The sequence below is a fragment of the Stenella coeruleoalba genome (genome assembly GCF_951394435.1).
Source record: "Stenella coeruleoalba genome assembly, chromosome: 14".
In the NCBI taxonomy this organism is placed as follows: domain Eukaryota; kingdom Metazoa; phylum Chordata; class Mammalia; order Artiodactyla; family Delphinidae; genus Stenella; species Stenella coeruleoalba.
In genome coordinates, this window is record NC_137160.1 from 82,295,674 (window position 1) to 82,309,759 (window position 14,086).

At 49.4% G+C, this 14,086-nt stretch overlaps 1 protein-coding gene across 2 annotated transcripts in view; it reads left to right on the plus strand.

The window, feature by feature from the left end:
- Positions 1-1,022: 1,022 nt before the first annotated feature.
- The window catches only part of MLXIP (MLX interacting protein), a 60,689-nt gene continuing 47,625 nt past the window's right edge, over positions 1,023-14,086 (plus strand). For both annotated transcript variants that reach the window (XM_079943176.1, XM_079943177.1), the window contains exon 1: positions 1,023-1,653. In XM_079943176.1, the coding sequence (XP_079799302.1) occupies positions 1,241-1,653 (413 nt within the window). In that variant the 5' untranslated portion in view covers positions 1,023-1,240. The remainder of the gene's footprint in view (positions 1,654-14,086) is intronic.

The following is a 14,086-nucleotide window of genomic DNA, read 5'->3' on the forward strand; positions in this document are numbered from 1 at the left end:
GCTGCTTCAGTCTCCTCAGTCCGTAGTCCATTTAATACACAGTGCTCATTCTTTGCTAGGCACTGTGTTAAGTACTTTATAGTCATTTTTTAACTGTCACAACTTTCTGAGACAAGGAATCATTCCCCACTTGACAGAGAAGACAACTGTGGCTCAGAATTGGAATTGTTTAGGGGCTGGTTTGCCCTCCAAATTTAAGATCTTAGCAATAATGACAGTATTTTGAGTTTTAGTGGCTCTGTCACGTACTAGTTGCGATGCCTGGGAAAGTGCCTTAAGTAAGGTTGACTAAAAAGGCAGGTTCCACCTTTGTGGAGGTGAGAAGCGTTAGTGATCTTTCTTTTTTAATTAATTAATTTTTGGCTGCTCGTTGGGTCTTCGTTGCTGAGCGCGGGCTTTCTCTAGTTGCGGCAAGCAGCAGCTTTTCTTGCTGCAGAGCACAGGCTCTAGGCGCCCAGGCTTCAGTAGTTGTGGCACGTGGGCTCAGTAGTTGTGGCTCGCGGGCTTGGTTGCTTCGCGTCATACAATATCTTCCCAGACCAGGGCTCGAACCCGTGTCCCCTGCATTGGCAGGCGGGTTCTTAACCACTGCGCCACCAGGGAAGTCCAGTGAAGGTTGATTTCGCGTTAGAAAAACCCCTTTGGTATTCAGCGACTCAGTTTTATCAGTAAAATGGGGACAAAACCCACAGCGCCCAGCAACATCTGTGAAGAGCCACAGTTCCGGGCCCTGCAGGGCCTGGGAGACGGAAGGAGCGCCACCCCCACCCACCACGTGGAGCGCCCGCCCGGCCTGCGGCGAAGCAGCAGAACGATTCCCCGGAGCGTGGGGCGGGATCGGCACGGCCCGCTCGGCCAACGCCTCTCCTAGGCCAAGACACTGGAGAGTGGCACCGCCCGGTTACCAAGTCCCGCAGCACCCCGGAGGGAAGGGGGTGGCGAGGGGCGGGACCTGGAGGCGTGGCCTCCGCCTACCCCTGCCCCCCGTTTTTGTCCGCCCAGACACGGAAAGGTTCCCCTGCGCCTTTAAGAGGCCGAAGCGGGCGCCCGATTGGCCGAGACACGCCGGTGACGTCACGCCGGGGCCGGCGCCGAGGCGGCCCTGACGGCCCGTGCCCTCCCCCTCCTGCCCCGCCGCGCGCTCGCGGACAGTCGGCGCGCGGGCCGGGCCGGCGCCCCGTCACGTTTCCTCGCGCGCGTCGCCCGGGGCTCCGGGGGATGCCCCCGGCCGGGCCCCCCTATGGCCGCCGACGTCTTCATGTGCTCCCCGCGCCGGCCCCGCAGCCGGGGCCGCGCGGTGCTGCTCAAGCCCCAGGTGCCCGAGGACGACGACGACTCGGACACGGATGAGCCGTCTCCGCCGCCCGCCTCCGGCGCGGCCACCCCGGCCCGGGGCCACGCGAGCGTCGCGCCACTGCCGCCCAAGGCCGGGTCGGGCAGCGAAGAGCCTCCGCGCCGCCAGCAGATCATCCACAGCGGCCACTTCATGGTGTCGTCGCCGCACCGCGAGCACCCGCCCAAGAAGGGCTACGATTTCGACACGGTCAACAAGCAGACGTGCCAGACCTACAGCTTCGGCAAGACCAGCTCCTGCCACCTGTCCATCGACGCCTCGCTCACCAAGCTCTTCGAGTGCATGACCCTGGCCTACAGGTAGGACCCGGCCGGCCCCACCTCTCGAGCGGAGCTCCCTTTGACAAAACAAGCGTGGAGGGCTGGGCCGCCTGGGGATCTCTTGGCTTCAGGCATTCCCTTTGGGTCTTCCCTCTTCGGGAGGGTTTATGGGTCTGGGGTCCCTAGTGGAAGCGAGAGGGGCGGGGGTTCCTGGCCTCTTCCCTGTCAGCAGGGCTTGGGTTCTTCCGGCTTCACGTTCCCCATGCAGGCCCTCACCTCCAATTCCGAGGCCACCGATTTCGGGTAAGAAAAAGGTGTCAATACAGGCTGTACCTTGTGTTACCCGACTTTATCCACCCTTCCCCCAAAAGCTTTGTGTGTTTCCAGCAATTGCCAGTAGTGGTTAGGACCACCTGTCCAGGGTGGCTTAAAGTCGCTGGTTCCAGTATTTAATGGTTGAGTCAAATTTCTGAGCCTGTTTCCTCCGTTATAAAGAGGGGATGACAGTAGTATCTGCCTCCATTGGCTGCTGTGGGGATGGAACAGCAGGTAAAGTGCTTATTCCAGTACCTGGCACATAATTAGTTGCTCCAGAAGAGTGTGAGCTCCTTTTCTTATTGCCCCAGCAGAGGGAGGCTGGGTCCTCTCACATCCCCTTTATTGGGAAGCCCTCCCCCAACTTCGGAGGGGCCCTGGCTGCCTCCTAGGAAGACTTGGAGCCACAGCTCTTGGAGGTGCAGGCTGTCCTCCTGGCAAGTTGGAGGGTTCTTTGGCTGGCTCTGAAACGTTATATGGAGATGTCAGTGTTTAGGGCAGGCATCCCAGGCACCATCCTGACCTGTGGCTCCGGCTCTAGGCGGAGATCCCTTTTTTCTAAGTCACAGAAATGCGTGGTCCTCATGGGTTAACGTGGCCTTCCACTCTCCCTTTCTCGGTGTGTTTGTTAGGTATTTGCTTCCGATAATTTCTGCCTCAGCAACAGAACTTCTGTGGACTAGCTGCAGTACAGAGCAGCCCAGCCCTGCCCAAAGCTCATGATAGGATCTCCGCAGAGTGGAGGTTACTGCAGTAGTAACTGGACTGGCTGGGGTTGTCTCAGGTCTAGTCTGCAGGCAGCGCAGGGAAAGTTTCCTTGGAGACTCCAGAAGCAGTGTAAAGAAGAGTAGGAACGTTACCCTCCCCCTCCCCCCTATTTTTGGAGAGTAGGGAACCCCAAATATATCCAAGGTGCACATTTACCTGAAGTTGAAACACTAGATATACATGGCTCTGGGTGTCATTTTCCCCTCTGGAATAAATGATTAGTCAACTTGTTCCTTTGTTATGTTCCTGAAACACACCCCACTCTTCCCGCCCCCATTTCCTCTCTTGAAGGCTTCCCTGATGGTTTGTTTGCCACATGGCTGCATTACATTACCCAGAGCTCTCCTCCAACCCCCCTTGCGTGGCACATTGGTTAGGCTCTGCTCTGATTCTCTGGTCTTGCCAGTTTGAGCTGGCACTGAGCCTGTGAAGATGTTCTGTTTTTTTTTTTTTAAAAAAAAAACCAAACGGCATTGAGATTGCAGCCCTCTGCCCTCGTTTAGCCCTGCTTACCCAGTCTCAAATTTTGAGCACTTCATTGGAATCAAACGCAACTAGATTGTAGCATATGCTACAGTGTGAGAGAGCCCTTTCAAACAAAATTGGAGGTGAAAGACAGGAATGTGCTTTATTAAGCGAACTTAATCCTCTTCTTTATTTTAATATAAACTTCTCCGCGTACAAAGAGAGAATGGTTGCTTGCGTAGCAGGGGGCATGGGCTCGAAAGCACTCACCTAAGCTCTGCTAAAGGAAAAATAAACCAGTCTCCCCGCTTTGCCCTCCGTTTGGATAACCTAAAGGCTTATTATTAAATAACACCAAAGAATTTTAGTAATGGTATTTTTTTTTCACTTCTTTCAAAAATATTTTGGCAGCTGTCCATTGCTCATTTAACTGTCTTGGTTGCAAAATGCACCCTTAGTTTGGTTTGAGGCTCACCTGGTTCTTCAAGACCGCCAGCCCCTTTGGCTCTCCTGCTTTGCTGTCATTCCCCACGTAGAGTCCTGCCACTGCAGGTCCCTGATATGTGTCCACCTAGTAATTGCTCATGAAGATGCTCTTTGTGTCTCCGCCTGGGGCTCGTTTGGATGGCCCCAGAGTTTAGTCGGCAGTGTGGAACCCGGGTACAGATTGACAGAGGAGTGACTCGAAACCAGTTGTCTGGGCTGTAGCCTCTGGCCCAGAAAGCAGCGTGAGAACAGATGTGAGTTTCTGACCTCAGCTGTCCTGCACGACCACTAGCTGGCTTTCAGAGAAGGGGGGTTGAGATATGGGGGGCAGGGAGGAGAGAAGAGTCAACCCCAGAGGTGGCCTGACTTCCCTTTCAGTGCGGTGTGAGCCTTCACCACTGGTTTCCAGGTTTTCTGCTCCTGGGGCTGAGAGGAAGGCCAGCTGGTCCTCCTCTTCTGTCTGACTGTTTGTGGCCTAGGCGCTTTCTAACTTCAACTTCCTGTCTGTCCCCTGGCCTCTTCGTTCTAGCCGCCTAACTCTCCCTGGTACACTCTGTGCTTTTTTTTTGGTTGGTTTCCTGTTAACTGCTGCCTCCCAGCTGTTTCCAGATGAGGCTCAACAGCTCTTTGGGGGAGGAACTAAGTGCAGGGGAAGTTGTGGTTGTTTTTTCCCCAGTCGTGTGAAGTGGCCTAGGGACTCTGAATATGATCTGTTCCTGAACATGCACTCCTGAAGGATCTTTGGCAAGACTGACTTCAGGTGGGGGAATAGGGTCTTTGAGGAGTTGGGACTAGGTTGTGAATGTGCCCCGTGGTCCACCTGGGCAAGTGACAGTGCGGATGGATTCCAGCTTCATGCAGCTGGCATCCCTGTCCTTCCCACACTGTGATGCTAAGAAGCCCTGTAGTGAAACATCTTGCCTTGGTCCCACAGTGTGTGTTCAATTACTGGGACGTTTGGGAGGGGAAGAAGTCGCCTCTCCCCAAGGCAGAGCTTAGAAGTTCATGGCTTACCTTCTCTAAGGCTTCCTGTCTGCCACTGTAAAATGGGGAGGATAAAGCTCCGCTGCAGGGTGGAAGTGCGGATTAACTGAGATAATGTCTGTGGATGTGTCTAGTACCTGACAAATAAGAGGCAAGAGGAGGTTTAATGGGCTGAATCCATTCTGCGTCCTCATTCAGCTGACATTTATTAGGAGCCCAAGTTTCTCATCTGTAAACTGAGGGAAATAACGTATCTGACTGGGGTCTTTAGTGTGGCTTTCAAATGCCTGCCTGACAAATGCTAAATGGATGCATTCTTGGTTTGTCCATACTTTCTAAGGCCCCACAAAGGAGCTGTGCACTCTAGAACATAGTTCATGGTCCTTGCCCTCTTAACACTGTGAGGAATGTCACACATGTAAATCACCCTCGTGGATTCTGAACACATCTAGTAGATAGCTTTTTGTGGTTGGTTTTGGTTTCGCTTCTCTCTCTCTCTCTTTTTTTAAATGTACGTTATTTTTGGCTGCGTTGGGTCTTCGTTGCTGCGCACAGGTTTTCTCTAGTTGCGGCCAGAGGGGCCCACTCTTCATTGTGGTGTGCGGGCCTCTCATTGCGGTGGCCTCTCCTGCTGTGGAGCACGGGCTCTAGGCATGTGGACTTCAGTAGTTGTGGCGCGCGGGCTTCAGTAGCTGTGGCTCGCGTGTTGGCTCAGCAGTTGTGGCCCATGGGCTCTAGAGAGCAGGCTCAGTAGTTGTGGCTCACGGGCCCAGTTATTCTGCGGCATGTGGGATCCTCCCGGACCAGGGCTCGAACCCATGTCCCTTGCAATGTCAGGTGGACTCCCAACCACTGCACCACGAGGGAAGCCCATCGCTTCTCTTTTTATGTAACTCTTCGTTAGGGAGCCTTGGTGTGAATGTCTGGGGGGTGGGGGGAGAGACAGTCCTTTTATGTATTTAAAGATAAGCTGTAGCTTTCTGGACAGTGGATTTCTGCTCCAGTGGATATTTGAGGAGACCTTTTAATTTGGACCTGTAAGATAGCCTTGGGATACAAGTTTCTAGAATGTAACCCTGTATACGTATGTATAGTAACCCTCTGTTCCTGATCCCCAAGTATTAAAGGTTTAGAGCATCTCGTCCTTCAAGTTTTAAGTTTTCCATAGAGGAACTTCCTAATCCTAGGTGCGATAACTAGCTGTAAGTGGGAACCATTTACACAAATGACTAAATTAGTTTTATTCTTCTGCAACCATGCTGAAGAGAAGCAGTTTCTCTTCTCTTGCGCTTTCTTTGGTCTTTAATCATAATATGGTGTCCATTAAAGGGCCGCACTGAGATGGGAGTGCGGGCTGCAGAGATGAGAAAAGGCCGTCTCTGTCCTCCAGGAACTCACAAACCTGGGGTGGGGGACAGATAAACAGACAGTTGTAAACAGTTAGCAAGGGCTATGATAAACAACGTGAACCAGGTCCAACGGCAGCACCAAGCAGGGTGCCGAAGCCAGTGTGTGTGTGTGTGTGTGTGTGTGTGTGTGTGTGCGTTTGCATAATCGGGATCAGTGTGGACAGTTTCCCCTGACATTGGGGTTTCATACCTATCTCCCCTTCCCCGTGTTAACTGTCAAAAATCATGCAGGAAGCCCCAGAGTTCCTTTTGCCTATCTTCTCCTTGTTGGTAGTCCAGGACCAAATTTCCTTTTTCTGTAGAGGCTGAATGGCTGATTGCCGTCCTGATGGAAGGGCGAAGAAGGGTGATCAAATTGGGAAGAGCCCGGGGAAAGGGGTTGGAGGGGAGGGTGGAGGGAGTTCATCTGCTAGGGTGGGAGGAGGGAAGAAAATTCGCACCAGCTGAGCAACTACCGCCCTCCTGGAGTCTCTGCTGCGTTGTCCTAAGTCACAATAACCCTCTCAGGCAGGTGATGATGGAATTCCTATTTTTAAAACTTACAAAAAAAAAAAAAAAAAGGAAAGAAAACCTGAGCACAGAAGTTAATTTGCCCTGTTGCTGGGAGGTGAGGCAGTTTGTCCAAGGCGGTGTCTCTGGGAGCTGAAAAGGAGTTGAAAAGTCACCTCCCTCATCTGCTCACAGAAGCCTGCAGTTCTGTAAGAGAGGAGGTGAAAGTGCCAGTTCCTCTAGGAATGTAAGGCGGGAGAAACCAAGATGGGGAAAACAAATGCCCTGAGGCAGCTCCATGCCCTTCCTCGGGCTGCCCTTCCCCACTGGTAAAATCCTGCCCTTCCTTCGAGACTGTGGCCCTGCCGTCTTTCTCGAAGGGAGTGAATGCCACAGTCCTCTGCAAATCCACAACCTTATTGGTTCTGTGTGGTATTCTTCCATAGACCTGACTTCCCAAGATTCCTGCTCTCTTCACCTTTGACTTTCCCACGGAGCCTAACAGTTGTCTGGCACGTACTGGGTGGCTAAGAACTATATATGGAATTGAAAAGGGAAGCTCAGGGGCCTAAGCGGCCAACATCAGAAACTTGCCTCTGGTGAACCTTGTTTATCTTCAGCTCTGCAAAGACAAATACACCTTCTGTGGAACAGTGCTTTAGGGGTGTTGGTGTGGAGTGGGACAACGAGGTGTTGTTTTGCTGGGTAGTGTTTGTGTTGTGACCCACAGGGACTGGGGCTGTAGGCAGATGAGTGGCCCCTCAAGACGTCCACGTCCTAATCCCCGGGGCCTGTGAATATGTTAGGTTACATGGCAGAGAGGAACTAGGGTTGCTGATCAGCTGCCTTCAAAGTGGGGAGATTATTTTGGATTATGTGGGTGGGCCCAGTGTAACCAATCACAAGCGTCCTTAAAAGTAGATGAGGAAAGCAGAAGAGAACCAGAGAGGGAGCAGCGGGAGAAGGACTTGGCCTGATGTTGCTGACTTGGAAGATGGAGGAAGGGGCCATGAGCTAAGGAATATGGGCAACCTTTAGAAGCTTGAAAAGGCAAGGAAACAGATTCTCCCCTGGAGTCCTCAGACGGGACCCAGCGCTGCTGACATCTTGATTTTAGCCCCAGAGACCCGTTTCAGACTTCTGACCTCCAGAACTGTAAGACAGTAAATTTGTGTTGTTCTAAGCCACTCATTTTGTGGACATTTGTTACAGCAGCAATAGGAAACTAATACAGACTGGTCTCAAAGTTTCTTGAGATGATGTTTTTAAGCACATAACACAAGTATAAAAGTCTTTCTTAAGGCTTCTTCCCCCACAGGAGAGCATAGCAGCCCACCCTGCAGTTATGTCAAGCTGTGCTCACTGTATTAGGCACCACTCAGGGGATCTAGTGATAGGAGGGCCCTCGATATAAAACAAGGTCTGTAAATTGGTCTTATCATGGTTCCCTAGCACAGTTTCTAGAGTAGGGTATTGTAGAAAGTTAATAGTACTTATCTTTAAGGATTCTTATATGGCTGATGAAAAATTCAGAGTGTGAGCTCCTGTTCCCCAGAATTGAGTTACTTCTTGGGTATAAAATGTGCAGTTCAGACAGCAAATATCTTAGGTATTTTCTATCTTGTTGGAATTCTGTCTGTGGTTAGAATTCCAGGCCACAGGGCTTGAGTTTTAGGCAGAGCCCTTTTGGCCGCGTGAATCAGGGACCCTCTGGTGCTAGCGCGTGTGATGGGGGTTTAGTGCAGGGGTCAGGAAGGGTGCTGGTACTCCCGTGAGCCTCCAGGGTTACCAGGACTGCCGGGCTTCAGTGCACATTGGAGTTGGGTCCCAGGGCACTGTGGGCCCTCGGTAGGGGGAGCTTGCCCTTCCCTTAAGGTTCACCCCCATCAAGTGACTCAGCTCCTCTCTCAGGCTCTGCTTTTCTTTGGGATCTTCTGCTTCCAGCTGGCGCTCTCACCTGCTGTCCTGCTCTTCTCTGCTTCCAAGCTCTTGCTTCTGCGAGCTTCTGCGTCTGCCTGACTGGAGCTCGCCCGTGGCCTGTGTTTCGCACACAGACCTGCTTAAAGCTTCCCATTACTGTCAGTGCTCTTTGCCAATTGTCTAATTAAATTAGTCCATCGTCTCCAATTCAGGTACTTGAGAAGGAGACCAGCAGCGCCCTCCCTCTCTGAGCAGCACCTCAGGGACCCCAGAGCATGAGTCGAGCCATGGCCTTTGGACAGGATGCCCTTTCCTTCCAGAAGTATTAATCAGGCCTCTCTTGTGTGCCAGGCACTGTTCTAGCCCTTCAGGGTACAGTAGTAAACAGGACCGATTAGTCATCTGCCTTCATGGCATTTATATTCTTTTTTTCCTTTCAGTTTTATTGAGATGTAGGTGACATACAGCCCTGTACACATTTATGGTGTACGGCACAATGAGCTGACTTACAGGTATTGTAAAATCATGGAGTTTGTTGTCAGTTGGGGGATTCAGTGTGCAAATCAGGTTTATATCGTTACTGCAATAAAGAACATAAAACACGCTGGGAGATGGAAAGTGATGGGGGTGGGCAGGGTGGGGGACACCGTATCTCCGCGGGTCGGAGAAGTGTTCTGACGAGGTGACATTTCAGGTTGAACTGAAACCTGAGTGGCGAGTGGGAACCAGACGTGGGTAGTCATTCCAGGCGGTGGAAGAGCCCGAGGCAGAGGCCCAAGGTGGAATGAATTTGGCACATTCCGGGGCTAGGAAGAAGGCCAGCGTGGCCAGAACATTGAGGGCAGGGTGAGTGGTAGGAGAAGAGGAGGGAAGGGGCCTTGGTGGGTGGTAAGAGGTCAGGATATTTGCTCATTGCTCTGGGGAGTTGGCTTGTTGAGGCTGCTCAGTGGGGACTAGGGGATGGAAGGCAGGGGGAGCGCACGTGGGTCCCAGAGTGGGGGCAGCCTCGGAAGTGGTGAGAAGTGCCTGGATGCAGGGCGGCTTTGGGCTTGCTGGTGGATCGGACCTAGGGGATGTAAGGAAAGAATCAGCAGGGACCCTGAGGCTTTTGGCCTGAGCCGTGGGTGAAAAGAGGAAGCCGAGGGAGCCCTGTCAGCCGCGTGGCTGGTGTGAGTGGTGCTGAGGACCCTGCTGTGTTGCGCTGTTCACTAAACTTGGCCACGTGGGCCGTGGGCGGAGCAGCTCCCCAGGAAGGGGCTGCGAGGGGCTGTCAGCGTCGGGGGATACCGTGGTGTCCAGGGAGGTCCTCACTGTCTCCAGAGCAGTTCTCCACTTAGCCCCGACCAGTCTAGACCAGTCCAGGCGCCGGGCTTCTTTCTTCTGTCCCAGCTGCTCTGTCTTGCCTCCCTAACCCCTGTTGTGCCTCATGAGGGGCCGGTTGGCCGTGGGAGGTTTTGGCGTTTTGAGCTTGTATTTGGGATGGCAGGTTTTGTTGTTGTTGTTTTTTCCTGTGAAATGTATACTATCATATCCCGAATGATATTTTTTATTCACTTGGGTCTGGTTGTGGTAGAGGAGTACCGCCTGGTCTTGAATGCCCTACAAGGAAACTTCTCCAGATCTAGCATTCCTAATGTGTTTGGGGTCAAACTGCACCATCAGACAAACCTTCTAGGAGGAGGCAGTGTAGAAGAGGTTATTTGGTAGCTCCAGAAGGATGTACAAGATCTGGAAAGATAATTCCAGAAACTGAATTCCTTGTCAATAGCTTTTGAGTCTCAGAAGTGAACATAAAGAATCCGATTGAGGAACAGTGAAGAGCGAGGCCAGGGAGTAAAGAGCTCATAAAGGGACAGCAGGGAGAAGCAGGCTGCTGGTAGGAACAGCAGTGCAGAGGGGACCCCGTGGGGATTGTGTTAGCACAGTCACACTGTTGAGGAATATTCTGTGCATAGGAGGGTCTATTTTGAAAGCTAGTTACCACTTCTTCCCTCTGTGGCTTGTGGGCATAGGGAAGAAGGCAGCCTCTTTTGCTCTGTCACCATGGAACAAACAGTCATCAAAACAAAAAACAGCTTCTTATGTAGAAAGTAGGAGAATTAACCTAGTTTCTAGATATTTACCCAATATTCTGGCTTTTTAAAAAACAACCAAGGGCTTCCTTGGTAGCTCAGTGGTTAGGAATCCACCTACCAATGCAGGGGACATGGGTTCGAGCCCTGGTCTGGGAAGATGCCACATGCCGCGGAGCAACTAAGCCTGTGCGCCACAACTACTGAGCCTGCGCTCTAGAGCCCACGAGCCACAACTACTGAGCCCACGCACCACAACTACTGAAGCCAGTGCACCTAGAGCCTGTGCTCCGCAACAAGAGAAGCCACCACAATGAGAAGCCCGCGCATAGCAACGAAGACCCAATGCAGCCAAAAATAAATAAATAAAATAAATAAATTTATTGAAAAACAAAACAACAACAAAAAACAACCTAAAGAACCCCTTCATATGCTCAGGTGGTAACTGACCCATTTGCAAATGGACTACCTCATCTTATGGGGCCTGCCCAGATAGCTGGATACTATGCTTTCTAGAGGAAGTGAATTTATAAATTCCTCTTATTTATTAAAATGAAACACTTTCAGACTTCCCTGGTGGTGCAGTAGTTAAGAATCTGCCTGCCAGTGCAGGGGACACGGGTTCGAGCCCTGGTCCATGAAGATCCCACATGCCGCGGAGCCACTAAGCCCGAGTGCCACAGCTACTGAGCCCAAGTGCCACAACTACTGAAGCCCACGTGCCGAGCCGGTGCTCTGCAACAAGAGAAGCCACCGCAATGAGAAGCCTGCGCACCACAATGAAGAGTAGCCCCCGCTCACCACAACTAGAGGAAAGCCCGCGCGCAGCAACAAAGTCCCAACACAGCCAAAAATAAATAAATAAATAAATAAATTTATAAAATGAAACACTTTCAGCGAATTCTTAAAACAGTATATGATTATATTAGCTTGCTGTTTTAAACAACTATTTTCCAGTTGAGTAGCGGGGTCTTTTACATTGCCTCCTTTGTTCTTTAAAATTATTAAACGGATCATTCTCTGCCTTGGAGCAAGACTCTTTCTTCCACTTGTACAGACAAGTTTTTGTTGTTGTTGTTGTTAACAGCTTTATCGAGATATATTCATGTACCATAAGATGCAGTCACTGTAAGTGTGCAGTTCATTGATTTATTTTTTTGTTGTGCGGTCATTATCACAATCCAGTTGTAGAATATTCCATCACCCCACTAACTTTTACGTTTAATCCCGGTTCCCACTTTAGCCCCAGACAACCATTAATCTGCTTTCTGTGTCTATAATCTGCTTGTCTGTGCCTTTTCTGGGCATTTCATATAAATGGAATCATACTGTATGTGGTCTTTTGTGTCTGGCTTTTTTCACTTGGTGTAATGTGTGCAAGGTTCATCCATGTTTATAACACATACCCATATTTTGTTCCTTTTTATTCCTGGACAGTATTCCATTGTGTCAATATACTACATTTTGTTTATCCATTCATTGACAGGCAAGTTTTTGAGGGAAGCCTAGTAGCTTCATTATTTGGATGTTGACTTTCCATTTCCTGTAGTAAAGGTCTCTTGCAGATTCAGCTAGGAACTTCCTGACAAGGTGAGAACAGGAAATGGCAGTGAATATGGTGGAAAGATGATGGATTCAACACCACTGGATAGTGGTGCCACTGGTTGGCAGCATATCCCTTAGCCTCACAAGTCTGGGTGTCTTTAACCGTACAGAAAGAAAAAAAGTGAGAGGGGAAGGGAGGGGTTAGACTAGAATAATGGTTACCAATCTTATTTTTCTTCCACGGACCTCATGTTTTTGAGAGATAAAGCCTTAGAAACAAATTGTACTCAACAATTAAAAGGAACAAACTACTGGTATGTGCAGCAACACAGATGAATCTCAGAAACATTACGTCAAGTGACACAAGCCTTACCTAAAAGATTATATACTGATTCCATTTATATGAAGTTCTAGAATAGGCGAAGCTACGGTGAAAAGAAATCAGACCAGTCCCTGCCTGTGAGGGAGGTTGAAGAGGGAACTGGCTGGTGAGAAGCAGGGGAGAACCTTTTAGAATGATGGGCACATTTTATATCATGAAGGGGTTGTGTATACATTTGTCAGAACTCTCTGAATGGTACACTCAAGATTTGTGCATTTTATTATGTGTAAATCTCACCCAAAACAAAAAGAACCATTGACAAATGTTGAACTCAGGGACGAAGTGTACTGATGTCAGCATCTTATCTTTGAAATGCTTTAAAATAGTGGCTCTCAAACTTTTTGGTCTCAGGACCTCTTTGTGCTCTTAAATATTGAGAACCCCAAAGAGCTTTTGTTTGTGCATTATATCGATGTTTACTATATTAGAAATGAAAATTGAGAAAAAGTAAAAATATTTGTTAAAGTACTTTAAAAAATAATAAACCCCATTTACCATGTTTACATAAATAACATATCTTTATATAGAACAACTATTTTCAAAAAAAATAATGAGAAGAATGACATTGTTTTACCCATTTGCAAATCTCTTAGTTAATGCTTAGTTCGAAGACAGCGGGATCCTCATATCTGCTTTTGCATTCGTCTGCTGCAATATCGAATGTCTGGAAAACCTCACCATTCTTGAGAGAATAAGAGTGAAAAAGGAAAATAACCTCTTAGTATTATTTTGAAAATAGTTTTGATATCCTGGACCCAGAAGGGGTCTCAGGGGCCCTCAGGGGTCTCCAAATCACACTTTGAGAACCACTGCTTAAGCAAAATAAGATGGGTTGTTGGGTGGGTAGATGAATTTTGATAAAGTAAACACATCAAAGTGGTAATCGTAGCATTCAGGTGGTCGGTGCATGGGCGTTCACCATCTGATTCTTTCAGTTTTTCTGTATGTTTGAAAATGTTCATAATGTTAGAAAAATGAGAAAATCACATTTAAACAGTGGCCACCTGGCTTTATCATGGACAAATAAATATGTTTGAAAATATTGAAAACAACTTTTGGAATGAAGTACTGACACATGCTACAACATGGATGAACCTTGGAAACATTTTGCTGAATGAAAGAAACTAGTCACAATGGACCACGTGCTGTGATTCCATTTGTATGAAATGTCCAGATTAGGCAAACCCATAAAGCAGAAAGTGGAGCAGTGGTTGCTGTGAGAGGGAAGGGTGGATGGTCACTGCTAATGGGTATGGGTTTTTTTTTTAAATTAATTAATTAATTTATTTTTGGCTGTGTTTGTTGGGCCTTCGTTGCTGTGCGCGGGCTTTCTCTAGTTGTGGCGAGTGAGGGCTACTCTTCGTTGCTGTGCCCGGGCTTCTCATTGCACTGGCTTCTCTTGTTGCGGAGCACGGGCTCTAGGCGCACGGGTTTCAGTAGTTGTGCACACGGGTTTAGTTGCTCCGCGGCATGTGGGATCTTCCCGGACCAGGGCTCGAACCCATGTCCCCTGCATTGGCAGGCGGATTCTTAACCACTGCGTCACCAGGGAAGCCCAAGTATGGGGTATTTTGGAGTGATGAAAATGTTCTAAAATTAGGGAACGGTGATGGTTATACAACATTGTGAATATACTA